Source organism: Pezoporus flaviventris, unplaced genomic scaffold, assembly GCF_033815535.1.
Source record: "Pezoporus flaviventris isolate CSIRO_AGI_PZ_B2104156 unplaced genomic scaffold, CSIRO_AGI_Pfla_v1 ptg000017l, whole genome shotgun sequence".
NCBI classification, from domain to species: domain Eukaryota; kingdom Metazoa; phylum Chordata; class Aves; order Psittaciformes; family Psittacidae; genus Pezoporus; species Pezoporus flaviventris.
Window position 1 is genome coordinate 558,170 of NW_026892565.1, and position 25,751 is coordinate 583,920.

At 59.6% G+C, this 25,751-nt stretch overlaps 2 protein-coding genes across 3 annotated transcripts; both read left to right on the top strand.

The window, feature by feature from the left end:
* The first annotated feature begins 380 nt into the window (after window positions 1–380).
* Window positions 381–17,082, top strand: SLC41A1 (solute carrier family 41 member 1). 2 transcript variants are annotated; one of them, XM_061454951.1, is made up of 11 exons: window positions 381–561; window positions 2,962–4,160; window positions 8,129–8,236; window positions 11,966–12,037; window positions 12,323–12,467; window positions 12,563–12,709; window positions 13,387–13,534; window positions 13,893–13,972; window positions 14,616–14,750; window positions 15,327–15,475; window positions 16,679–17,082. In XM_061454951.1, exons 2-11 carry the CDS (start codon window positions 3,783–3,785, stop codon window positions 16,862–16,864), a joined length of 1,548 nt encoding a protein of 515 aa, XP_061310935.1. In that variant the 5' UTR covers window positions 381–561; window positions 2,962–3,782; the 3' UTR covers window positions 16,865–17,082. The 2 variants fall into 2 exon arrangements, with proteins under 2 accessions (XP_061310935.1, XP_061310936.1); XM_061454952.1 differs by lacking the exon at window positions 381–561 and having other exon boundaries at window positions 2,948–4,160.
* Window positions 17,083–20,258: 3,176 nt separating this feature from the next.
* Window positions 20,259–25,461, top strand: RAB29 (RAB29, member RAS oncogene family). Its single transcript, XM_061454954.1, has 5 exons — window positions 20,259–20,387; window positions 20,895–20,966; window positions 22,564–22,745; window positions 23,890–24,011; window positions 24,666–25,461. Exons 1-5 carry the CDS (start codon window positions 20,264–20,266, stop codon window positions 24,781–24,783), a joined length of 618 nt encoding a protein of 205 aa, XP_061310938.1. The 5' UTR covers window positions 20,259–20,263; the 3' UTR covers window positions 24,784–25,461.
* The last annotated feature ends 290 nt before the right edge of the window (window positions 25,462–25,751 follow it).

Genomic DNA, 25,751 nt, shown 5'->3' on the forward strand with positions numbered 1-25,751 from the left:
CTAACCAGCATTAGATCGGTGCCACACAGCAGTGGGGCTCAGCAGAGCAAAGGGACCTCTGTGACCACTGTCAGAGGTGGGTTGTTTGAGTGACTGTGGCCAAACCAATGGATTTTGTTGGACTCTTGTGTCCTCCTCTTGCCATTGTGGTCCCCTCAGTCGGTGGTGAGTGCTTGGACAGCTTGGGAGTGCCAGAGTCAGGTGTGGAACACATGGGCATGGGGTGCAGTGGTAAACTCTTTCCTTTCCAAGCCTTTTGTTGCCCTTGGTACCTGCGGCCCTGCAACTGGAAACCCATTTCCTGCCCTTTCATCCTCTGCCTTTCTGATCTCTGGGGGGGATTTTATCTATTTCTGTTTTCTTGTCTCAGGCAGCTTTTGTGTCTGCGCAGCCACTTCCTGAGCGCGCAGCTGGGCCCTCTGTCATCAACAAGGTCACGTTCTGGTGCACCATGTTTTTAGGGAGGTGGGGGAAGAGCAGTCACCCTGGGGGAGATATGGCTTTTCCAAGGCAGCAAAGAAAGATGGAGGCAGAAGGAGAGCCTGACCGACCACGTTTGTGGTGAGTGCCACAGTTTATGGTGAAGGCTCCAGGGAGACCTTAGGGCAGTTCCAGTGCCTAAAGGGGCTACAAGAAACCTGGAGAGAGGCTTTGGACAAGGGCCTGTAGGGACAGGCCAAGGGGAATGGCTTTAACCTGCCCGAGGGGAGACTGAGATGAGCTCTTAGGCAGAAGCTCTTCCCTGTGAGGGTGCTGAGGTGCTGGCACAGGGTGCCCAGAGAAGCTGTGGCTGCCCCATCCCTGGCAATGTTCAAGGGCAGGTTGGACACAGGGGCTTGGAGCAAGCTGCTCCAGTGGAAGGTGTCCCTGCCCGGGGCAGGGGTTGGAGCTGGAGGAGCTGTAAGATCCCTTCAACCCAAACCATTCCATGGCTTTATGAAAAATTGAGCTTAGGAAGGTTTCTGGATGAGGTTGCTCAAATCCAAGCAGAAAGAAATGAAGCAGCAGAGCCCAGAGCTTCAGAGGCATCTCGATCCCAGTGGATCTCTTTCTGCCATTGACTGCCTTTGTTTCCTTGGTTTAAGAAATGAAGTCACCAGCTCTGGTCACACTTGACTCAGTGTCTGAGGTGGTGAGGGAGGAGGATTCCAGACCCTGGGCTGCTCCCCCTCTTCCCCTCACACATGTGCTGGGTCACAGGGCTCGTTCCTCATTCAGTGACCTGCCTCCAAGGCTGGGGACGCGTCATGGCTCTGGGTAATCACTTGGCTGGTGAGTGTTTCCTGGGAGGAAAGGAAAGGCAGGAAGGAAAAACAACAGCTGGTCAGAAGTTCCACTTGGGCAACAAGGCAAAAAACCAAGGGGGGAACTAAGAGGAAAACATGAATCAGAAGAGCTGGTTTCATTCAGGAATTGAGAGCGCTATGAGTCACTGATCTCTGCAGAAGATGCTGCTGTTTACGTACGTGTTTGTTGTGGGCCGGTTTCATGTAAGGAGATGCGATGGCGTTCCCAGTTTTCGTGGCTGAACTGTCTCAGAGAACCCTTTGAGCCGGCTTCCCTGAGACAGCTCCATAGGTTGGAGCCCACGGGTTGGAACCCCTCTCTTGAGACGGCTTCCATGGTCCCGGGCTGACAGAAGAGGTCCCAATGCTGAGTGGCTGCTGCATGGCTGAGGCAGGAATAGCCTCGTGTGTGGAGGTACCGGACCCCGGGTGGGGGACACCAGACACCGCTGGTGCTGGGGGCGCAGCAGGCTCTGCCCAGCGCGGCTGCCCCGGTGGAGATGGGGGCACCCCTGAGCCGGGATCCCCGCTCCCAGCATCACCCCAGAACCGGGGGCACCCCCGAGCCGGGATCCCCGCTCCCAGCATCACCCCAGAACCGGGGGCACCCCCGAGCCGGGATCCCCGCTCCCAGCATCACCCCAGAACCGGGGGCACCCCCGAGCCGGGATCCCCGCTCCCAGCATCACCCCAGAACCGGGGGCACCCCCGAGCCGGGATCCCCGCTCCCAGCATCACCCCAGACCCGGGGGCACCCCTGAGCCGGGATCCCCGCTCCCAGCATCACCCCCGAACCGGGGGCACCCCCGAGCCGGGATCCCCGCTCCCAGCATCACCCCGAGACCTGGGGCACCCCTGAGCCGGGATCCCCGCTCCCAGCATCACCCCAGAACCGGGGGCACCCCCGAGCCGGGGTCCCCGCTCCCAGCATCACCCCGAGACCTGGGGCACCCACAGCCCCTCCATCTGCGCCCAGCGCCACGTGACCCTGGGGCCACGCCTCCCGCGCCGCGAAGGGGCCGGGCCTCCCCGCCCACGGTGGGGCGGGGCCAGGCGTGACGCCACGCTCAGCCGGCCAATGGGTGCGGCGCGCGGCGCGCTGGGCAGGGCCACGATTGGCGGGCGGTGATGTCAGGGCGGGCCGGGCACAGCGCGGCGGGCAGCGGGGGTGAGCACCGGGGCACGGCGGCACCGGGGGGGAGCCGGGACCGCAGCGGGGGCTGCGGCGGCGCCGGGCGCACGGGGGGGCTCGGCGGGGGGCTCCGTCCGCTCCGCTCGGGGCAGCGGCTCCCGGGGCCGCAGCAGCGGCGGTGCGCGGGGAGCGCGGTTCTGCGGCCACCGGGGCAGCCTCGGGGCCGCGCTTCTCCCGCAGGCCCTGCTCCGCGCTGGGCTCCTTGGGGCAGCGGCGCTGCACGGGGGTCCGGCGGGGCTCGGCCTCCGGGCGGGGCGCGGTGTGCGGGCACCTCCCCGGTGTTCGCTTCGGGGGCTCGGGGAGCAGGGAGCGGGTGCTCCCCCGCGCCCCTTGCACGGCACTGGAGGGGCCGCAGGGGGAGGTCGGGGGGTGCGCGGCCGGTGGGTGCGCCCTCAGCGTGTGCTGGGGCAGGGTGCGTTGGGATGAATGAGCTGTGAATGCTGAGCGCCGGCGGAATACCTGTGCTCCTCCCATGCGTTTCAGGTGAAAGAGGAGCTCTTGGAGAGCGCCCTGAAGCCGGAGGCGGTTCCGATGCCAGCTCCCACCCTGCAGCCTGCTCGGCCCCGTGAGTAACCTGAACTGGGAGCCTGCTGTGACTTTAAATAAGAGCTCTCACTCGTGCTGTGAGGTGAGAAATCCTCCTGGAAGAGGCCAGCCGTGACGGTCGGAGCGTGCTGGTGTTGCTGGGTGTTTGGCAGACAGCACAGGACAGGCTGAAGCAAAACCCCCCGGAGGCTTCAGACTCCAGTTCTGCAGCGCCACTGGAGCAGGTACCAAAGCCCTGGCAGCAAGAAGAGCTCTTCTCAATTGTTTCATCTCAGAAACCCAGCTCCTCGGGTCTGCTCTCTGCTTCCTCATCCCTCTGAGCTTATTCAGTGGCCTTCATCTGTTTTTCTCTCTGCCTTGCGCACCCCATCACAGCAGTCGTGCCTCTGGAAGAGGGATCTGGAGAAAGATGCACTGAAGTGTCATACACCAAGGCAGAAGAGCTTGGATCCTGGCTCAGTGGCCGCTGCACCACACAGCGCTGGGGAGGAGGAGAATCGGAGTGAATCTGCTGTAATTCCCAGTTCCTGCAGTGTTCCCTCCGTGTGCTTGGTGTCCTCCGTTCCTGGACGTTGCTTGATGGGGATCTCTGCTGCAGGAGCAGTCTCTGCACTCCAAGGCAGGCAAGCAGGGATAGGGGAGGTCGCCTCTAGATGCCGGGAAGGCCATTTGTGTAAGCTCCTGGCTGAAGATCCCCTCTGGAATAGCTGCTGGCTGTAGGCCCACCAAGCCAAGGGTCAGGATAGCCTCTCTGCAGCATGTCTTCCAAGCCAGAGCAGAAGGAGACCCACCAGGCCAACGGGGCTGTGCTGCCCATCGTGCCCGTGGACTGCCGTGCCAGTCCAGAGCGAGGGCAGCTGGTGGAGCCCTCGGATTTCCTGGGACCTGATGGCGCTGGGGTGGAAGTGGTGGTGCTGGAGTCCCGTGCCAATGCTAAAGGGGTGCGGGAGGAAGATGCCCTGCTGGAAAACGGCAGCCAGAGCAATGAAAGTGATGACACCAGCACGGACCGAGGCCCTGAGCCAGCCTCTCCCCTCAAGGAGACCTCCTTTTCCATCGGGCTGCAAGTCCTCTTTCCCTTCCTCCTGGCAGGCTTTGGGACAGTTGCTGCTGGAATGGTGCTGGACATTGTGCAGGTAGGATTGCTCTTTCCCTGGCACGCCGCTGGGCTCTGCATCCTGTCTCTATAGACCATGGTTTAATCCCAAGCCAGGAGACACTGGAATGGCACGGCTAGTTCAGCAGATAGCAACTGGGAGGGATCAGTTACCTTGGATGCTGGTTGGGTCAGGGGGACCCTGGTGATGCCTGGGGCGAGGGGAGGAGAGGCTATGTGTTTTCCACCCATGTGGGTCTCTGGCAGCACCTCAGCCGCTTCACCCCCTCTGCTGTGCTCTGGAGCACGGAGCTGGTTTGATGCCCGCAGCAGAGGAGGGTGAGATGGTTTGGATGGAGGAGGCAGCCATTTTGGAGTTCTGGCCAACCCAAACTGCTCTGCTGGAAGCTCCTCTGCTTGCTGAAGGGGGGTAAAACCTCACAGTGTTGGCAGAGTTCAGCTCCTGCCCCCCTGTGCCCACAGGGTCGGTCAGGTTTGCAGCGCTGCGAGGCCAGGCAGGCGCTGCTCTTGCTTGCTTTTCCCTGGTGGCTGTTTCCCTGCATGCCTTTGTCCAGTGGTCATCCCTGTGGCTGCTGTTCATGAACCTGTGCAGTGACTCAGAACAGGAAAGGCCGGCTGGGCTGAGTGAAGCCAGGCGAGGTTTACCAGAACAATCTGCTGCAAAAGAGCCGTTCCGAGCATGTTTGCCTTTGCAGGCTGCCTGTAAACTCATCGTGCCTCTGGCAGAGTCCCAGAGCCAGGGATCTGAACCCAGCCTAAAGCCTTTCCTGGCAAAGGAGCAGCCTTTGTGCTGAGGAGGAGGTGGGCAGGGGGGGATGTTGCTGTGTTTGCATCATTCCTCTGTCCCACAGCAGCTCAGCGTGTGGCTCTGCAGCGTGTCCTGCCAACTCCCGTTAGCCCTGGCACTAAACGAGGCATTGAAATGCCATAGGGTGGGAAGGGGAAGTGTGTGGTCCCTGCCTGCTTGGCTGGGGAGCTGATTTGGAGCTGGCTTCCTGGAGATCCAAAGCCTTGGATGAACGGAGGGTGCACGTGGAGTGGGTTGCTGGAGCACCGGGGTGGCTGGAGCCCCGTTGTGGTGGATGCAGCCGTGGTTAGTGATGGATGGAGGCCTCCATCCGCTCGGGTTCCACTGTTTTGGCTACACAGACTAATCAGGCAGTGGTAATTGGTTCCCCTCTGGGAGCACAGCAGCCCCTTTAGCCATGCTGTCCCACTGATGTGTCCCTAGGGATTTGCCTCTGCTCCCTGTGGGCCAGGTGACTGCTCCTGTGTGTGCAGTGCAGGACTGTTGGCACAGTCTCCTCTCCCAGCAGAGCCCTGGTTTTGCTCCAGCCTTGCCTGCTCCCTGCCGGTGCTTTGCATGGGATGGACAGTATTCCAGGTGGAGGCTGCTCCTGCAGTCAGCATCCCTCTGGAGCAGCACCTCCTGCACTAAGGCCGCTTGTTCCTTGGCATTGTGGAGAGGGAAGCAGCCACAGCTCCAACCTGCAGCATCCCCTCCCCTCGGGGCTGCTGTGAGTCACCACCCCCTTATCAGCTGAGCGAAACCACGCTCCTGACTCCTGGAAACCCAAATGACAGCAGGGAGAGGCATCTGCCACCAGGAAACAGCAGGGTGCAGGTGCAGAGCCTCTGAAGGCAGCGAGATGGAGGCAGCTGAAAGCACCACCTTGGGGGGGAGAAAGGGATTTTGACAGCTCAATGGCCTGAACTGAAATCCACATTTCCTCTTTCCCTGTTTTGGGTTCCCCACACAGGCAGGCTCTGGTTGTCCCCTTGGAGCCGCAGTGTGGGCACACGGCTCTGCAGGGCCTTTGCTCTCTGCAGGGTGCAGGGAGACCTTCAAGCCCTACTGAATGCCTGCAGACCCTTGTTGTGTAACAGATTAAGAGAGCTGGCAGGAGCCCATGGGGCCTGCTCTTTGCAGTGAGCGAGCTGCTGATGCCTGCACAAATCTCCTTGTTTTCCTTCCCCAAAGATGGTTTTTGTTCCTTTCTCCAGGAACACCCATGCCTCGCGCAGGGAGGTCCAGCAGCACCGGCTTCCAGCACAGCCTCCTTTAAAGGGTCATTTATAGCCAGCCCCTGGGCTGACTAATGCCAGTGTTCCTTTCCTAGTGATGCTGGTGACCCCCAGCTCGTCCCGCTGGGAAGCGGGAGCGTGTTGCTTCCTCCTTGAGTTCTGGGTACTGCAAAGGGAAGTCGTGGCAAAGGATTCACGGATGCAAGAGCAGCCAAAGAATCAGAATGCTTAAAAACAGGCTGGGGAGAGCCCAGCTCGCCTGCCTAGGTGTGACCTGAAAGGAAGCACAGCCTGGAGTGCCGCTCTGTTGGAGGAGTATTCCAGGCGGATTCTCCCTCCTGCCTCTCCCAGTGAGCACTGAACTCTGATGTCCCCTGCTTGGGGACAGAATGGAGGGGCCCCCACAGCCCAGGGGTTGGGTCCAGCACCCACCGTGGTTTCCCGATACGCCCATCACAGCATAGCAGAGAGGGGACCGGGTGCATACATCCTCAGGAGCCGTGTCCTCGAGCACAGGGAGGGTTGTGGCTGTGCCTGAACGGGCTGGGGCAAGCTGCTCCAGTGGAAAGTGTCCCTGCCTATGGCAGGGGTTGGAGCTGGAGGAGCTTTAATGCTCCTTCATCCCAAACCAGGCTGGGATTCTGTGACACACCCGAGCAGCTTCCATCCTTGCCCTGGGGGCTGGACACGGTCAGCTTGTCTTCCCAAGCTGTCAGAGCTGAAGATTTACAATGACTGAAAACCACTTTTTCCCATTGAGAAGTGGTCCCAGTTCATCCCCATGACACATTTACCTGTCTCCTGTGGTCACAGTTTGCTCCCAGATGGCTTTGGCGTTGCACAGGACCTGGCAGGAGTTGGTTGGCTGGGGGCACAGAGGCTGGAAAACCAAACAGAGATAAGGCCGGTCCTTCCCGCAGCAGTGACTTGTGTTTGCTGGAAGGTGTTGGCCAATCGAGTTCCTGGTCCAGAAGGGAATGCGTGTCCTGTTGGCTCAGCGCCCTGCGGTGTGGCACGGCCAAGGAGGGAGATGGAGCCGTGCACCGGGAACAGGAGGCTGTGACCGTGCTCCGTGCTGCTGGGAGCTCGCTGTCCTTCGGGGAAGGAGGAGTTATTTTGGACGTGGGGCCTTCCTGCCAACAGGGAATGGGGCAGGGAGGTTTCTGTGGTTGGGGGGGTTAAATGCAGCGGTGTGGGTTCGTGTGCTCAGCCTGCAATTACCCCTCCCACTTTCCTAACTACCCGTGGCTGCCTCTTGTGCCTCGTGCCCAAGGGAGCTGACGTGGCTGCAGAGCCACAGGGCTCAGTGGATCCTGCTGCAGGGTGAGCTGTCCTGCCCATGGCAGGGGTGATCTTCAGGTCCATTCCAACCCAAATGATCCTGTGAGTAATGTAGGTGCAGCTGAGGGAGGCTGAGCAGAGGCCGTAGTGGGGTAACTGCTCCAAAGGGTGTTTGTAGGGAATGGTTCCCTACAAGCTTCAGCCCTCGCTTCTGCCACCGACTGCAGGTATGGGGCCAGATCTCTCCATCCTTCCCTGTCTTGGCTTCTCTCTGTGTCACGTTTTGCAGTGGTTCATCTCAGGGGGGTTGACCTGGAAGTTGAAGGCTGAGCCCCTGAGATCCAGGTTTGGGCTCAGGAACGTGTGGTCACTGCTGCACAGACACAGGAGACCACAGCAGAACCCAAACTGGGGCAGAGGAGGAACCGGGTTGTGTGCTCAGAGCCGTGCACGGGCTCTGGGTCAGTGACACAGGGTCCCAAGCAAAGGATTCCAACAGCCAGGAATCCTGCCCCATCCCTGGCAGTGCTCGAGGCCAGGTTGGACACAGGGGCTTGGAGCAAGCTGCTCCAGTGGAAGGGGTCCCTGCCCGTGGCAGGGGTTTGAGCTGGAGGAGCTTTGAGGTCCTTTCCACCCATCCCAGGCTGTGGTTATTTACTGGCCTTTGTTTCACTCTTGCAGCACTGGGATGTCTTCAAGTACGTGACTGAGGTCTTTATCTTAGTGCCTGCATTGCTGGGCCTGAAGGGGAACCTGGAGATGACGCTGGCATCTCGCCTGTCCACAGCTGTGAGTATCCAGGGAAGGAGGGAGCGGGATACCCGCTTGGGAAGGGCTGGGAATGCCTCTGTGTGTGTGGTGGCTGGGCGGACACGTCTCTGTCAGTGACCACAGTTCAGCAGGCTGGGAAGGTGCCTCTGGACTGATCCGATTTGAAGGTTTAATAGTCCTTAAGCTTTGCTGGCAGCTCCCTTCCGTGTCCTGGCTGCTCGTGGGCCTGGAAGCTCAGTGTGTGAGCTGCCTTTGGCAGGTAGAACTGTTCCAAACCGGCTTGGATCCAGCTTTCCTCCGGAGGAAGCTGGGTGCAGGGACGTCACCAGAGCAGGCTGCAGGCAGCCAGGCTCAGGAGGGCTGAGAGGCTGCAGAGGGCTGTACAGCCAAGGGGGGACCTTGCGGTGAGAGCGAGCAGGGGGACTGGCAGCCTCTTGAAGCTGATGGAGGGGCACGGCTGGGCACTGCTCTTGCTAGAACCCAGTCTGATTCCTGGGAAGCAGGGAGCTCCCTGCGAGAGAAGGGGCAGGCGCTGTTACCCCTCAGAGTACGGGCTTAGTCCAGCTGAAAATGAATTCCTTTGTGTATAAATGCCTCCGTAACAGCAGCCTGCCTGTGGAGCGGAGCCGAGCCTGCCATCCTCTCCTCTCCTCTCAGGGACAATAGCTCTCCTTCCTCCTGCAAGCCATCTTCTGCTGGAGCGTGACAGCCAGTGACTGCCTGACGTCTCCATGTATCCCATGATGGGAGCATGCAGAGCTTTGAGCCTCACATCTCCGAGGTGTTGGCTGCCTGCTGCCAAGCTGTCTCTCTGCTGTGCGTTGCCCTTGCAGCAAGCAGCCCGGTCCTCGCCTTGACAGTGCAAAGGAGGTGATGTGCCTTGGCCCGAGAGCACTACTCGGGAAGTGCACTGAGGTGTAGGGATGGAGACCTGTGTGCCTGGGTGGCAGCAGCAAGGATAGCTAGCAGAGAGCTTAGCTTAGCTCCCTGCCTCTCAGCATTCCCCTTTCTGGCTGCTGCAGGGGAAAGCACAGGAGTGTTGTCAAAGGTCTCTGTGTCTGCTCTCCTGGGTCCTCTCTTGTTCTTTTGTTTTGAGCAATGGTGAGATCCCAGCTGTGACTCTTTCCTCCTCAGGAGTTTCTTGTTGGCCTCTTCTTGAGGTGCATTCCTTGATAGCAGCAGAGCCAACGTTTTGAGCTGCTCATCCAGGTTCTGACACTGCTCTGTGTGTACCCTATGGGATGCTGCTCTTCTGCACTGAACCAGTGGCACATGAGCATCATATTCTGTAGAGCCTGAGGCTGTCCCTGCAGCCCTGGGGAGCAGGAATGCAAACAGCATTTCCCTTGGCTTGCCCAGTGAGGGGACCAGCTCCTTGATTCAGCCCTCATTCTGTGCGGGAGCAGGGTACTGGGGATGCCTGTGCCAGCATCACAGGCAGGAGCTGGGCCGTGGCTGCGTCCCCTTGGTGCTGGTCTCCTCTCCCCAGGTGCTGCTGGGCAGGACAGAGCTGCTGGGAGGCTTCGTGCTGCCCCAGCCCTGCTGTGCTCCTGTGCCAGGGCTTGCAGGGACAGAGCCTGAGCTTTGTGCTGGGAAACAAACCCCTTTGTTTGAGTCCCTCTCTGTTGTTCAGGGTCCTGCTGTCCCACACGCAGGCTGCTCTCCCTCATGGCCAGCTCGCCCTTGCTGAGCAGGGGCTGAGCTGCGGGGCTGCTTGGCCCTCCTGGGATGAAGGCAGCAGAGCACTTCATGCTCTTCCCTATGGGGCTGGGAAGGAGCAGGATTGGCAGGGAACCGAGACTGGACACAAAGCCCCAGGGATGTGAAACTTCGTGCTCTGGTGGCTGCAGCAGGGTCATGAGGCAGCGGGCACAGAGAGCTCCCGTCCGGCCGTGCTGGGTGGCTGCTGCCTCCTCCTGCCCCTGGGCTGATGGCTGAGGGGTGGCACTAGCCCCATGGGCCAGCACCCAGGCTGTGTCCTCTGCTTGGCTCTGCCCTGGCTGTGCTGCCTCTACACACATCCCTTCCCTTGTGCTCTACCTCTTGCATCAATGCATGGGGGTTTGGGGTGATGAGAGCTCCCCATGACCCAGCTTCAGTGTGTGCTTGAGGCCAGAACCCCCCCGTGTGCTGGGGGCACCCCCAGAGTGGGAGCAGCAGCTCAGGGAGGGGATCCTGCCCCTCTGCTGTGCTCTGTGGCTGCCCCATCCCTGGCAGTGCTCAAGGCCAGGTTGGACACAGGGCTTGGAGCAAGCTGCTCCAGTGGAAGGGGTCCCTGCCCGTGGCAGGGGTTGGAGCTGGAGGAGCTTTAAGGTCCCTTCCAACCCAAAGCAGGCTGGGATCCTGTGGTGGGATAGGATGATCTCTTGGGCTTTCCTGTTTATCCTTTGCCCTGTTCTTCCCTCAGCGTGGGGAACCCTTCTGGGGCTTCACGGTGCGAGCCTCGTGCTCCGGCCGCAGGGAAGCAGCCCCAGGTGCTCTCTCAGCCTGTGGCTTCCTCATTAGTGCTGCATTAAGGTACCTCAGAAATTCCTTCACAATTAAGGATCAAAACTCCCATTAGTTAAAGGATTACGGTCCTGTTGCCAGTGACTACAGCTGGGGTATGTTAATCCCAACCTAATTGCCATGGGGCTGGAATTTTAAGGTCATGCTTCACATGGAGCTCAAATTCCAGTGCTGGATGTGCTCAGGGCTACTTCAGTCCCTATTTTGTTAGTTTGCCCCCAGTTCCTTTCTCCTTCCCACTAAACTGAGCAGGATAATTCCCTGCAGAGATGGGCACATCCCGGTGCTGGCACCTCTCGAGCATGCAGTGAGGAGGGCAGGAAGACGAGTTGTTCACGACTGAGCCTCTCCCTTGTTTCCTCGTGTTCAGCTTCTAATAATCCCCGATTAGATGTAAGCTTATCCCTTCCCACCATAAGGACCTAGAAGGCGCTAGGGAAGAGCAGAACCCTCGTGCTCTGCCATCACAGCATCGTGCATCACCCAGCAGGGGGTCAAAGCAACCCGCGGCTGCTCGAGGCTCTCCGGTGGCCGCAGCGGTGCCAGGTGGCCCCTGTGCCCCAGCTGCTTCTCGTGGCACTGCCCTTGTTTCCCCAGCCTTTAACTGCGAGGGAGGCGCTGGGCCAGCTCCCCCTGCCCCTGTGCTGCTGCTCCGGCCTGGAGCAGGGGGTCCCTGCGCCCCTCGGTCCCTCCCGGCTGCGTGACCCCAGGGGCAGCGTGACCCAGCTGGGCCCGGGCCAGGCTTGGCTTCATCACCACTGGCGTGAAGGCAGTGAGTGAATAAGCAGCAGTGCGTGCCTGTGCCCGGGGACAAAGTGGAGCTTGTTGCCTGTGCAAGGTTGTTCATCAGACATTCCACTGAGGTCCATTCCCCTTCAAAACCCCTTCTGTAGCGGCTCTGGCTCCACTCCTGTGGAGTGTCAGCCCCTTCCTGCAGCTGGGAAGAGGATGCTGATGCTGAAACAGGTTTGATGTCTGATGAGACCACGGTAACCTGGGAGAGGCTCTGTCCTCACCCAGGTGCACAGCCCCAGTGACACTCACAGGCTGGGCTCTTAGTGCAGGACACGCACGGACACAGCCCTTTTCTAGTGGGCTGCCCTCCCCTGAGAGCTAAGGATGCGAGGTCCTTGCTCTTTGCTGCTCCTGGCACAAGCTTGCGTCACTGAAGGGTAGGAATCTGACTGGTCACAAGTGCTCAATGCTGTCAGTCTTCTGATGCTTGATGTCCTCTCGCAGGCTAATATTGGCCAAATGGATACACCCAAAGAGCTCTGGAAGATGATAACGGGGAACATGGCTCTGATTCAGGTAAGAGCAAAGTGGAAATACGGGCAGTTGGTGCAAGCCCAGTTTCAATGCCTGGGGCTTGCTATTGACTGTCACTATCACACCTCTGATGGGGAGGGAAACGGCACCTTTCTGTCCCACAGCCACCTACCAGGACAGTTTGCCCTGGGGGTTAGGCTAGGTTAGATCCCTGCTAACGGTGTCCTGTAAGGGTGTCCATGTAAGGTGCCCTGGGTGGTGTTCCCCTCCGCCCAGCACCATGCTGCTCTCCAGTCCTCTCAGAGAGTGCCTGGGTTTCATTTGCAGGTTCAGGCCACCGTGGTTGGCTTCCTGGCCTCCATCGCAGCCGTGGTGTTCGGATGGATCCCAGATGGGCACTTCAGCATTGACCATGCTGTCCTGCTGTGTGCCAGCAGCGTGGCCACTGCTTTCATTGCTTCCCTTGTTCTGGGTGAGAGGCAGACCCTGCGCACCCCCCTGCACCTCCTCCTGAAATGCTGGGTTCCCCCCGGCCTCATCCCGTTCTCTCCCTCTTTTTGGCTGCAGGCATGATTATGATTGGGGTCATCATCGGGTCCAGGAAGATGGGGATCAATCCTGATAACGTCGCCACGCCAATTGCTGCCAGCCTGGGGGACCTCATCACCCTGGCTCTGCTTTCAGGGATCAGCTGGGGCTTGTACAAGGAGCTGGGTGAGGAGCAAGAGGCGGCCTTTGTCTCTCCATGGTGCTTCCATGTGCTTCTGCATCTCCCCCTCATTTCACCCTTTTCCTTTATCCTTTCTGTTCTCGGGGGCTCTGGAAGCTGCCTCAGTCAGTGAGACCCAGTCAGGGCTGAGAAGGGGAGGGAAGAGCCCTTCTTACTGCCTTTTAGCTGGAGGCAGCCCTGGCAGCGCTCTGCATGCACCAGGTGAAGTGCGAAGGGAGAGGTTGTCCCCTTCCAAGCGCCAGGGGCTTGACTGTGGCTCAAGCATGGGAGAAGGCAGCTTTGGATCCTGTCTTCTGTACTGTGAGCCCCAGCTGGGTGCCGAGCTGCAGCTGCAGGCTCCAGACTTCCTCCTCCCTCCCCTCCACCTTCCTTCCCTGGCGCTGGCCTAGGGATGTGACTCAGCCAGGTTCAGCCAGAGGTGAAGCAGCCCTGGGAGGGCTTGCCCGGGAGTGGGAATGAGCGGTTGAAACTGAAGAGACCCCTTGGGAGGGCACCAGGAGAAGGAAAGGCCACGTCCTGCAGAGCTGAGGTCCGGTTTGCCAGCCCTCACTGGAGTCCCTGCCTGGCAGCAGGGTGTGGGCAGGTCTGGAGAGCTCAGCGCCGCACCTGGCTGCAGCAGGATGCGCCCTTGAGGTGTCGCCTCTGCTTGTTTCCCCCTCAGAGAGCAAAGCCTACGTGAATCCTTTGGTATGCGCCTTCTTCATCGCCCTGCTGCCCATCTGGATCATCATTGCCAAGAAGAACGCGGCCACGCGGGAGGTGCTGTACTCTGGCTGGGAGCCTGTCATCATCGCCATGGCCATCAGCAGGTGGGGATTCCTGGGAATCCAGGGCCTTAGCACCGCCGCAGCCGCTGCACGGGGCACGGCCAGGGAGGAAGCGGGGATCCTGTTCAGCGCAAGAGCTCCCTCTGCCCTCTGCTGGGCAGGATTGCTGTTGGTGCTGCCCTGCGCTGAGCTGCACGCTGGGGTTAGGCTTGGATGGGGTTTGGCAGCAAGGAGAGCAGATCCTGCGACAACTGCCTTCCCTTGCCGAGCCTGACCTTCCACCCACGTGCACCTTCATGGGTGCTGCCTCAGCCCTGGGTGCACGCGCTGAGCCCTCCGCGCCTCGCGCGGGTGATTCCCCCGGCGGTCAGCGCTGAGCTCTTCATCCTTCCCTCTGCAGCGTTGGGGGTTTGATCCTGGACAGGACGGTCTCGGATCCGAACTTCGCTGGCATGGCTGTCTTCACGCCCGTCATCAACGGTGAGCCCTCCGCGCCCGCAGCCCCTGCGTTCTCCCTGCTCCCCGTTTCAGGTGCATCCAGGACCCCTTTGCCAGCGGTGGGGTTTGCCTGGGGCTCTGCAGCCGCCGGGTCCCCCGGTGCCAGCCCTTCCCCGGCAGCCTGGGCCCTGCAGGGCGTTTCCCAGGGGCCCAGCGCAAACTCCTCATCCCCCGGCCCCTTGTTTGGGCCTTGTGGCACCTGCTGACACCAAGATTTGTGTTTGCAACTCAGAGCCAGGACATCCGATCGCTTTTGACCTCCCTTCTGCATAGAGAACCAGGAAAACCCCTTTATTTCGTTACCTGCAGCAAGAAAAGGGGTTCATTCTGAGCCGGTGCATCTTGGGGCACAGCTTCCTACAAAGAACAGTAACTTTAAACTTCCTGTGTCTGTCTGGGTGCCTCACCCACCGTTTTGCTTCACCTCCTTGCTTGCAATGAAAGCTGCAGTGCCAGAATTGCATCTGTGTTACGCAGGGGCCGAAGGGGACGCTGTAGAACAGCCTCCTTTGTCCCAGCTCTTCACATCCAGGTCAAAACCAGACTGGGCTGCGTGATTCCAGCACCTGGCAGGTCCAGGCTGGTCGCTGTGGGCCATCTCCTGACTGCTCTCTCCTCTCTGCAGGCGTGGGTGGCAACCTGGTGGCGGTGCAGGCGAGCCGCATCTCCACCTACCTGCACATGAGTGGGATGCCTGGAGAGAGCCCGGACACGGCCCCTCGCAGGTGCCCCAGCCCCTGCACCACCTTCTTCAGCTCAGGTACCTGGGATGGCTTTGCTCCTGGCTGAGCTCCCTGCGGCTGCTGGAGCAGCGCCATGGGCAGCGGTGCCTGGAGCCTGCACCCAGGCAGTTCTCAGCTCAGGGATGGGGCTTGAGCTGCCCTCTGGAGACGGCCGGGCCTCAGCAAAGCTTCAGTGTGAGAGGGCAGAGCTGTGCTGGGTGCCCCCTGCCCTGCCCTGCTGCCACAGCCCTGCCAGTCCTGCACCCCCAAAATCCCCTCCAGATGGGGCCAGGGCACGGAAACCTGCCTCGAGGCTGCTGGGCTGTGGAGCTGCAGCGCCACGGAGCTTCTCGCTGCCAAAGGCTTCGAGCAGCTCTGATTTGAGGCCCGGCCCAGCCCCACGTTCCAGCCCAGGGACAGCCAAGTCCTGGCACCTCTGCCCTGAGCACTGCGGGGCTGTCACCACTCCAGCCGCTATCTGCAGTGCAGGGCTGAGGGCCCAGTGTGCAGGTCCCCGCTCGGGGTCTGGCTGTAGCTGTGCTGCCTCGTCCCCCGGAGCCGGGGGGGGCTGCAGAGTTGTGCTCAAGCCTGAACCCATCTTTGTTCCCTTGCAGATGTGAACTCTCGCTCTGCTCGTGTGCTCTTTCTCCTGGTGGTGCCTGGACACTTGGTTTTCCTTTACACCATCAGCTCCATGCAAGGAGGGCACACGACGCTCACCCTCATCTTCATCGTCTTCTACATGACAGCAGCACTTCTCCAGGTAAGCTGGCACAAGGGCACACTGCCACGTCCCTCAGTGGTAGCTGCGCTCCCGAAGGCACAGCCACAAACCCTGTCCCCAGGTAAGTGATCCACATGCTAGGGAGGTTCTGTTTATCAAATAAGCTGGTATCGACCTGAATAAATGCTGCTTTGTTGATAGCTGTACACACAGTTCTTCCTTCCTGTCATTCTTGGCAAGTTTGGAATCTCTCTTTTGTCTCTTTAAAGCCCTTCTGCTAGCACAAGTGTTTAACACGCACGAGGTGATCTATCCTCTGTGGTGCTTTAGCAAGTTTAAACCTGCTGCTGAGGAAATCAGGCTGTGGAATGAGCAGGGACCCCTGTGTCTTGTGGGGCTCATCCAGCCCCATCCGCAGTGCAGCTCCTGCAGGAGCCTGGGGGCCTGTGCTGGAGGGCAGGAAGGGTGCCCTGGTTGGGGCTTCTCCCAAAGCCAGCTCCACTCATGGGAGCTGTGCCTGGTTCCAGTGCCCCCTCACAACAGCCCAAGGCAGCGTGAGGAGGTGACTCAGAGCATCCGTCAGAGGCAGAGCTAAGACTTGAGAGGATCCACTGCAGGTTTCTTCTGTCTTTAGGTACCAGTACAGCCTCATGGCACTGATGGGGAGGAGCATCCCTCCCGGCGGTTCCGGCTGCTGGGAAGCTGCTCTTTTATTTCTGGATTAAATATTTCCTGTGCTTCTGAGTCCCCTCTTTGCCCAAATCTCTTTAAGCTTATTCTGGTTAGAGCTGAAAACAGAGGGGCAAAACTTAGGCTTATCTCGTGTTTGAGTTCCAGTGTTCTCCCTTTTAAGCCTAAATTTGATGGTGGTGTGAAGCTAAAGAGGGATAGGGCAGAGGCTGGGAAAGAGCAGCTCTGCCCTGGAGCCAGGCTGAGAGAGCGGGGCTGGGGCAGCCTGGAGAAGAGAAGGCTCCTGAAGGGGAGACCTGAGAGCAGCTCCAGTGCCTGAAGGGGCTGCAGGGAACCTGGAGAGGGGCTTGGGACAAGGGATGTAGGGACAGGCCAAGGGGAATGGCTTTAACCTGCCCGAGGGGAGACTGAGATGAGCTCTGGGGAGCAAGGTGGTTCTGAGCAGCTCTGATCCCTCGGGATGAGGTTGTGTCTCTGAGCTGCCCCCATGAATCCCGGGGTTGCAGAGGTCGGGATCTGTGGCTGATGTGGCTCTTTTCTTCCTGCCCCCAGGTTCTTATTCTCCTCTACATTGCTGACTGGATGGTGCACTGGATGTGGGGCAGGGACCTCGATCCGGACAACTTCTCCATCCCATACTTGACTGCGCTGGGGGACCTCATTGGAACAGGGCTCCTTGCTCTCAGCTTTCACGTCCTCTGGCTCATTGGTGACCGGGACTCTGATGTGGGAGACTGATTCCCCCCTCTCCCAGCTCTCCTCCTCCTCTCCTTCTGTTGTTGTCATTCTTTTTCCTTCCCCCTTGCTCTTTGCTTCCTCCCCCCAGCCCTCGTCTCTCTCGAGACTTCTCTTTGATACTGGATTCTCATTATTTTCAATGGGAATTTTATGTGGTTTCTATTTCAAGCCAAGTTTGTACAGAAAATAAATCTAGTTTTAGGAAGGCCGAACCCCCAGGCGTACCGAGACAATCACCAAGTGCCATTTCATCTTAGCTGGGTCTGACCCAAGGCTCCAGGGAGGCTCCTGGGCAGTTGGGTCACGCAGGGAGCCCCCCAGTCCCAGGAGGTGAAAAGCTGCTGCTTTCCCTTCATAAGCCTGTTAAATACCGGAGGGAAGGGGTTGGATTTACTCCACAGGCACCTCCTAGCACAGCGCGAGCGCATGGCTGAGGGTGCTGCGCATCTCCTGTTGCCCTCCTCCCTCCCAAATGCCCCTCCTGTGCCTGGCACCCAAAGCACGCGAGTCCCTGGCGAGGGGTTCGTGAGGATGCTGAGGAAGGGTCCCCTGTGCCGGAGCCCCCCTCGCTGTGTGCCCACAGGGGAGTGAGGGCTCTGGGCCTGAGGACTGCAGCTGCTCTCTGCTCACCCTCACTGGGAGCTGGCTCCAGCCCCTGCCACGCTGGGGCTGCAGAGGCCGAGCTCTCCCCATCCATCCTTGTCCCCTCTGCCTGCCAGGGCTCTGCTGCAGCACTTCTGGATCCCGTCCCGGCTTTCCTTCGTGCTCCCATGGGCACAGCCCTGCTCATGGCAGCTTTCCTGGAGGCGTGGATGGAAAATAGGAGGGAGGTTTTACCAGCTGGAAACTTCACCCATTGCGCCCAGGTTGAAGTGATGTGCTCAAGCAGGGCGAGTAAAGAGGCTCCAGGGCATGAGTACCACTTGAATGCCCAAGTGCGTGTGTAGGGAAAGCTCCTCACGGCTGCTGGGGTGGGCAGAATGCAGGCTATCCCATGGGATGGGATGTTCGTGCTGCACTGCCTGAAGCCTGGGAGCTGCCAGCATCTTCCCAAGTGCTAGGGGATGGCTGCAGCACCTTGCATCCCAGTCCTGGAATGGCAGCCAAGCTCTGGGCATAGGTGGCTGTGCTGCAGCTCTGCTCCTGGCCTGGACACTGCCCACCCTCCTGTGCAGCTCCAGGGTGGAACTTGCAAGCTGTGGATGTGGTCTCTGCTTCACCCCTTGCTTTAAGTGTGTTCCTCGCAGCAGAACCCACCCGTGCTCGGCCTCATCTCCCCTTAGGTTGACTTCTGTCTCTCATGAACCAGTGCTTGTCTCTTCCTGGCTTTGTGTCCCCCCAGCGCTGGGCATCTCTGCTTGGAGAGTGGGGCTGTGCGGTGCTGGGAACGCTGATGCTGACCTGGAATGGGGCCAGGCCGGGCTGGAGCCCTCCTTGTTGCCCCGGACCCTTCCTGCCCCAGAGGGTGCTCAGGCATTGGAACAGGCTGCCCAGGGCAGGGCTGCAGGCACCGGCCCTGCAGTGCTCACACACTGTGGAGACGAGGCCTCAGTGCCATGGGGCAGAGGTGGCCTGGGCAGTGCTGGGGTAAGGGTTGCACTGGGTGAGCTCAAACAGAACCGGGCTCGTGCCTGCTCCCCTCTCAGGCTGTAAAGGATCCTTTCCTGTTGCCGCTGGGTGTAAGCGGGTGCTGCTGCTGCTGCTGCTGTGCTCTGGGGGCAGAGATGGGATCCTCGTAGCCTCTGATGCTCTGGGGATGCTTTCCCCTTCCCCGTGCCCCGTAGCGTTTGCTCTCCTCTCCCCTCCCCGTGATCACACCATGCTCCGGTGCCGACTGCTCTCAGCTCTCCTTTGGCCCCAGCTCTGCTCGGACCAGAAACCAACCCCCCCGTTCCCCTGCAGCAGCCGCTGCTCCCCCCCATTCTCTGCCCAGTGCTGAGGAGCAGAGGGTTCCCTCCGCGACCACCTCTGCGGGTCCCTTGGGTGTCGCAGTGCTGCGAGCTCCCCAGGCCAAGAACCCACCGCTCGTGGTCTCCTGCGGCCGGAGGGGGCTCAGAGCATCGCTGGGGGGGACGCGATTGGAAGCTGCCCGTGGATGGGGAGAGCCCTTTCCCCCGCTGCACTCCTGCTGCCTGCTCGCCAGCCCTGCGCTGCCCACGCCGGGTTCCTCTTCCCGCTCAAGGCACAAAGACTTTGGTTATTTATAGTTCCCGTGCGAGCTGTCGCCTTCCCTGGTGAATGATTCTGGTTAAATAAAGAGGACGGTTATTTATGCGGACCCTGGTGCCTCCTTCGCTTGGTTAAAGGTCTCTATGGGGTGTGAGGGGCCCCTGTCCATGGCAGGGGCTGGAACTGGATCACTGAAGGTCCTTCCTAACCCAACCCATTCCGTGTTTTGCATCCTTTGCTTACACCGGAGCTCTTTGGACGTGCACTGGAATGAGCCAATGCCCTGGTATGCAGGAGGAGCGCTGGGATGTGGGTAACTTATGGGGTTACCCCTGCTGGGACCCTGGGAGCCGCAGGGGTTCCCTGCGTGGGTCCTGTGCTGCCCATGGGTGTGAGGGATCAACCGCTGCTGCAGCCCTTTAGGGGCACCCTGAGCCCCTCGTTGGTGGCTGTTGAAGGGTCCCCGTCCTCCCTAGTGCAGGTTTGGGGCTGTTTCCCCCCCCCAGCATAAATCCTGCCCCATGCAGGGCCCTCGGCAGCTCCCGTTCCTCGCTGCTGTGGGTCAGCCCCACACATGGAACAGTGGGGCTCAGAGCTGCCTGGAGCCAGGGGGACACAGGAACAGGCTTGGGGATGCAGGAGGCACGGAGCTTGATGCTCTTGAAGGCCTTTTCCAACAGGGCTCAGTCTGTGAACCCATGGGGCTGGGGTTGGGGGTGCAGGAGTCCATGGGGCTGGGGTTGGGGGTGCAGGAGTCCATGGGGTTGGGGTTGGGGGTGCAGGAGTCCATGGGGTTGGGGTTGGGGGTGCAGGAGTCCATGGGGTTGGGGTTGGGGGTGCAGGAGTCCATGGGGTTGGGGTTGGGGGTGCAGGAGTCCATGGGGCTGGGGTTGGGGGTGCAGGAGTCCATGGGGTTGGGGTTGGGGGTGCAGGAGTCCATGGGGTTGGGGTTGGGGGTGCAGGAGTCCATGGGGTTGGGGTTGGGGGTGCAGGAGTCCATGGGGCTGGGGTTGGGGTGCAGGAGTCCATGGGGCTGGGGTTGGGGGTGCAGGAGTCCATGGGGTTGGGGTTGGGGGTGCAGGAGTCCGTGGGGCTGGGTTGGGGTTGGGGTGCGCGGGGCGCGGCTCCTGCGCCCGGTCCCGGCAGCGCCGCTTTAAGGCTGGCGTCCACTTGTCCGTCACGTGACCGTTTCACGTGACGCGGCGGCCCCGGTGCCGGTGCGGGTGCGGGATGGGCCCTCGGGACCGGCTCTTCAAGGTGCTCGTGGTCGGGGACGCGGCCGTGGGCAAGACCTCGCTCGTGCGGCGGCTCGCGAGCGACAGCTTCAGCCGGCACTACAAGAGCACGGTGGGAGGTGGGGCCCGGGCCGGGACCGGGAGGAGCGGCCGGGGGGGCGGTGCCGGTACCGGTACCGGTTGTTCCTTGCTCGGGGCCCGGGCTGTGCCCCCAGCACCCAGCGCAGCGCGGCTCCCGCCTCACCCTGACCTCGAAGCTCGTCCGGTTCACGGGGAAGAGCTCCTGCCCCAGAGCTCAGCTCAGTCTCCCCTCGGGCAGGTTAAAGCCATTCCCCTTGGCCTGTCCCTACATCCCTTGTCCCAAGCCCCTCTCCACGTTTCCTGCAGCCCCTTCAGGCACTGGAGCTGCTCTCAGGTCTCCCCTTCAGGAGCCTTCTCTTCTCCAGGCTGCCCCAGCCCAGCTCTCTCAGCCTGGCTCCAGAGCAGAGCTGCTCCAGTCCTCGCAGCATCCCCGTGCCCTCCTCTTGACTCGCTCCAACAGCTCCAGGTCCCTGCGGTGCTGGGGACGGGGGAGGCTGCAGAGGAGCAGCCCCTGACGCGGTTTCCTTTCTTCCCGGCTGCTGCAGTGGACTTCGCGCTGAAGGTGGTGCAGTGGTCGGAGTCCGAGACCGTGCGGCTGCAGCTCTGGGACATCGCAGGTACCCGAAGCTCTCAGTGGCTTCTTCTGTTCCCTTTTCCTTTCCCTCCCTCCAACAGGATTCTCCTGCAGGGGCAGGGCTGCCCTGCTCCGAGGGGCTCTGGTTTGCAGGGGTAATTTCAGTGCTCAGTCAAAGCCCATCCGCAGCGCAGGTGATCAATCCATCACCTTTCCTTCCCTGTGTCAAAGCCAGAACAAAGTGCATGGGAAACGGGCTCATTTGAAGCTGGGTTTTTAACACCTCAGCCACGAGGGTGTGTTAAAATCCCTGTTTCTGGCAGGGAATCATGGAATGGGTTGGGTTGGAAGGGACCTCAAAGCTCTTCCAGCTCCAACCCCTGCCACGGGCAGGGACCCCTTCCACCGGAGCAGCTTGCTCCAAGCCCTGTGTCCAACCTGGCCTTGATTCCTGTGTGGAGCAGCTCCAGGCACTGCTCCAGCTGCTGGGATCCGGATCTGTGCAAGCAGAGCCAGCGGATCCCTTGGGAGCACCCAGGGCAAGGGGAGGCGTGGGGCTGGGTCGGGAGCAGGGGGTGCTCCAGGAGGCAGCACTGGATGCGGTGAAGCAGAGCGAGGAGCACCCACTCTGAAGCAGCAGCTCTGGATGTGGAGGGGGAGGAACACAGGGCTGCGGTTTCCTCTGCCCGGCCGCATGCTTCTGGAGTCCCTAAAAAAGCAAGGAGGAAGGAGAAGTTTGCAGCAAGGAGCTGGGTTCAGCTTCAGCCCCAAAAAGGCATTTGGAAACAAGGGCAGCTGGGGGGCACAGAGCTCTTGGGGTGCCCTGAGCAGCAGGGGATGGCCACAGCGATGGTCCCTGCACACTGCTCCTCTCCCCTGAGCTGTGCCGAGGCACTCGGGTGGCTCGAGGGGACTCAAAGTGCAGAGCAGAGACAGGACTGGATGGGAGCCCCAGGGAGAGCACGAGGCTGAGGGAGAAGAGGTCAAGGGAGGGGATTGTTCGGCTCTGCTGCGAGGGCTGGGGCAGCTCTGCCCTGGAGCCAGGCTGAGAGAGCTGGGCTGGGGCAGCCTGGAGAAGAGAAGGCTCCTGAAGGGGAGACCTGAGAGCAGCTCCAGTGCCTGAAGGGGCTGCAGGAAACCTGGAGAGGGGCTTGGGACAAGGGATGTAGGGACAGGCCAAGGGGAATGGCTTGAACCTGCCCGAGGGGAGACTGAGCTGAGCTCTTAGGCAGAAGCTCTTCCCTGTGAGGGTGCTGAGGCGCTGGCACAGGGTGCCCAGAGAAGCTGTGGCTGCCCCATCCCTGGCAGTGCTCAAGGCCAGGTTGGACACAGGGGCTTGGAGCAAGCTGCTCCAGTGGAAGGGTCCCTGCCCGTGGCAGGGGTTGGAGCTGGAGGAGCTTTAAGGTCCAGCCCAACCCAGTGTGGGATGCTGCTGTCAGAAATGCTGTTTCTCAGCATGCTCCTGACCCATGAGGTGTGACACGAGCGCTCTCAGTGCCCCCATAATATCTCCCCGGTATTTAAGTGTAGGTTTAGTGCCAGCTGAGAACGCGACGTTCTGGGATAAACGTGTTCCTTGCATGAACAAACCTGGAAGTGATGCCTCGGGGGGGTCACTTCTGTTCCCTTTCCATCCCAAGGGCAGGAACGCTTCACGTCCATGACCCGGCTTTACTACAGGGAGGCCTCCGCCTGCGTGATCATGTTCGACGTCACCAACATCAGCACGTTCAGCAGCAGCCAGAAGTGGAAGCAGGACTTGGACAGCAAGCTCCTGCTGCCCGATGGGAGCCCCGTGCCCTGCCTGCTGCTGGCTAACAAAGTGAGCAGCTCTGCGTGAGCTCTGTGGGCTCGGCTGTGCAACAGGGGTGCAGAAGGGAAGGAGACCCCTTTAGCAATGAGCTCTGCCCAGAGCTGCCCCATAGCTTGCGGTCTCTTTAATCCCTTCCTGCATGTTCTGCCTCTCTGAGGGTTCTCCTCGGGCACTGGTAGGACTTGGTGTGAGAGGCACCAAGATGTTATCAGCTGCCCTCTCCCAGGAGGCAGTGCTTGTGCTGCTGGAGCTCGAGCTCTGCAGCTCCTGGATTAGGAAGCTTTTGTGTTGTGCTCTTCCACTTGCAGTGGCCTGGGCGGGTTGTGTGTGGTGCTGTGGGTGCTGCTCAGAGCAGCCCGAGGGATGCCTGGCTTCGTGGGGATCAGGTTTCCCCGTGAGGATTAGCTGCTGTCTTTCCATCGTCTGTTTTCCTTTCATTTCAAGCCTACCTTTATGCTCTTCCCATGCCTGTGCTGGCTCAGCAGCTTCCCAGATGCAGCCTGAGATTTGCTTGCTTTGAGAGAGCCTAAAGCTGGAGCTGACTCACAAACGTGATGGGTGGGCAGGAGAGTGGCTTCTCTTCTCTCCTTCACAAAGACACCGTTCCCTGATGGCTGTTCTGAGGTTACCAGTTAGCTGCATTAAGGAAACCTGTGTGGCTGACACACTGCACTCACCTAATACAAGCTGTTATCATCTGTATTGAGTCCCAGACTGGCCTGGGTTGGAAGGGACCTCAAAGCTCCTTCAGTTCCACCCCCCTGCCATGGGCAGGGACACCTTCCACTGGAGCAGGTTTTCGCCCTGCCCCTTCCCAGCACACACGTCACACAGGTTACCTTTACAGCTAACGCGTTTCCTTGCTAGCCAGAGGCCAGGCAGATTTTGGATGAGTGACGGCGATTCCCCATACCTCCATTCCGTGCGTGCTTGACTGAGGCGTGTCAGCATCTCTGAGGAGATAAATAGATGGGTGCTTGCAACATCCCATCAAGAACCTTGCCCTAAGAGCTCTCTATCGGTTGTGATCTGGGAGCTGTGATGGGCTGAGCCTGCTGCCTGCCTGCACACGGGCAGTGTTTGCTGAGGGGCACAGCTCCCCTCCCAGCTGAAGAGCCAAAAAGCTGACCTTCAAATGGTTCTTGTTTTCCAGTGCGACCTCTCCCCATGGGCAGTGACAAGAGAAGAAGTGGATCGGTTCAGCAAGGAAAATGGTTTTTCTGGCTGGGTGGAGACGTCTGTGAAGGAGAACAAGAACATCAATGAGTCCATGAGGTAGGCACAGTGGCTGGCGATCCACCAAAGAGCTGATTCCCTCTCTCAGACACGGCTGCCTTTGAGGTGAGGGAGATGCTGTCAGCAGGTAACAAACAGCAGCAATAAAACACAAGTAAATCTCCCAAGGGAACCTGAATTCTGAAGGGTCAGAGGCTTGCTTTCTCCTTGGTTAAGCTCTGATGTGCTTTTGGTGACAGAAAATCATTTGAACAATACCAGGGATGTTTCTTCATATGCTGGCCTCTACCAGGAGGATGGGAGTTGTTGTGCAAAGGTGTTAGAAACTCTTTGGTGATGTACCAGTCCTTCAGGGGAGGATCTGGCCTTGTCTGAAAGGTGTTAGACTGAGGTTTTGCACCTTGAGGGTGGGCAGTTAGTACATAGGGAGCCTCTTGCTGTGTCCCAGTCCTAACCTGGACCCAAGGTGAGGTGGTTGCTGTGTTACCTGCTCATCACATGGTCTTTGATGCTGGCAGGTAATGGCAGTAGCGCTGTTGTCAGTGCTCTCGGGTTCCTTAACCTGCTTGTTTAGTGAAGGTCTGGAGTTCTGTGTCCTGTCGGAATGGATTGCTGTTGATTTTTGCTGTAGTGCTGGCCCCGTGCCTCCTGTTAAACCAACCCAAACCAAACTCACGTGTGTTTGCCTTCTAGAGTCCTCATTGAAAAGATGATGTCCTCATCCGCTGGTGATGGAAGCTCCTCCGCTGCTGGCAGCGGGGATTATATTAACATAAAAGAGCCAACCCCGCCAGGCTGGGCTTGCTGTTAGAGCACTGACGGGGCCATCTGCTTGGTTCTAGCAGCAACCTCCTCCTCTTGTTGTCACCATCGTATTTTCCTAACCTGGATGTCAGTGGTTTTGGGGGTATTTCTGTTCCATGCTCACGAGCTGCCTTGTGTTCAGTGCAAACTCCTCCTCAGCAGAGCATCGCTGCAATGACTTGGAGCAAGGGAAGAAGGGAGGAGGGAGACGATTCCCCTTGCTCTTGTGTAGTAGCAGCTGGGAGCTCTGCTGCTCGTAAAGGAGCACGGTCCGTGTTCAAGCATGTGCCTTGGATTGATTTTAACTGATTTGGAGCACTTCTTCCCCTGCCACGTGCTGGCCTCGAGCAGGGCGAAGGAGGGCAAAGGTATATTTTTAATGCCGTTGCACCTTTTATTCCCCACTGCCTGCACCCACCATACCCAAGGGCACCAGTCCCAAGTGTTGTGACCTTCATTCCATGCACACGCTCTATGCCTCTGGATTCCCAGTGTGGGAGTGCAGCAAACTCTTTACTTTGTGCTTTGGAAGTGCAGACCTCTGCTTACATGTCCTGGAGGGACCAACACAGCTCTTCATTGCCAGTAAGTGCCCTTAGGATGGGAAGCCAGATGTGGATGAGCTGGTGTGCTGTGCAGCCAGACCCGTGGAATCACTGGTGTGATTTGAGAAACTGGGTAGTACATCCCAACTCTGGTGCTTTACAGCAGAGACCTCAGGCTTTCATCAGGAATCACCCAGTTGCCTCTGTCTGTCCTTTCTCACTCAGCCTCTGTCTAGCACAATCACTCTGCTGCCACTTTATTAGGGCATGGATAGTGGAATGATACTCCTTTGTATGAGACAACAACAACCCTTTCCCTGTAGCCTGCCATCTCAAATAGCTTTGCAACTGCTGAGGAATTGCTTCCCCACAGCTGTTCTGTAGCCAGGAGTGACTTTGGTGGCAGGGCTGATGTGGGACAGGGAGCTCC

Excerpts from the sequence above, each read along its gene's own strand:
- SLC41A1 (XM_061454951.1), top strand. The coding sequence starts at position 3,783 with ATGTCTTCCAAGCCAGAGCAGAAGGAGACCCACCAGGCCAACGGGGCT. Across the intron at positions 8,237-11,965 it reads CATCTCGCCTGTCCACAGCT|GCTAATATTGGCCAAATGGA; the intron begins GTGAGTATCCAG and ends GTCCTCTCGCAG. Across the intron at positions 12,038-12,322 it reads GGAACATGGCTCTGATTCAG|GTTCAGGCCACCGTGGTTGG; the intron begins GTAAGAGCAAAG and ends TTTCATTTGCAG.
- RAB29 (XM_061454954.1), top strand. The coding sequence starts at position 20,264 with ATGGGCCCTCGGGACCGGCTCTTCAAGGTGCTCGTGGTCGGGGACGCG. Across the intron at positions 20,967-22,563 it reads GCAGCTCTGGGACATCGCAG|GGCAGGAACGCTTCACGTCC; the intron begins GTACCCGAAGCT and ends TTCCATCCCAAG. Across the intron at positions 22,746-23,889 it reads GCCTGCTGCTGGCTAACAAA|TGCGACCTCTCCCCATGGGC; the intron begins GTGAGCAGCTCT and ends CTTGTTTTCCAG.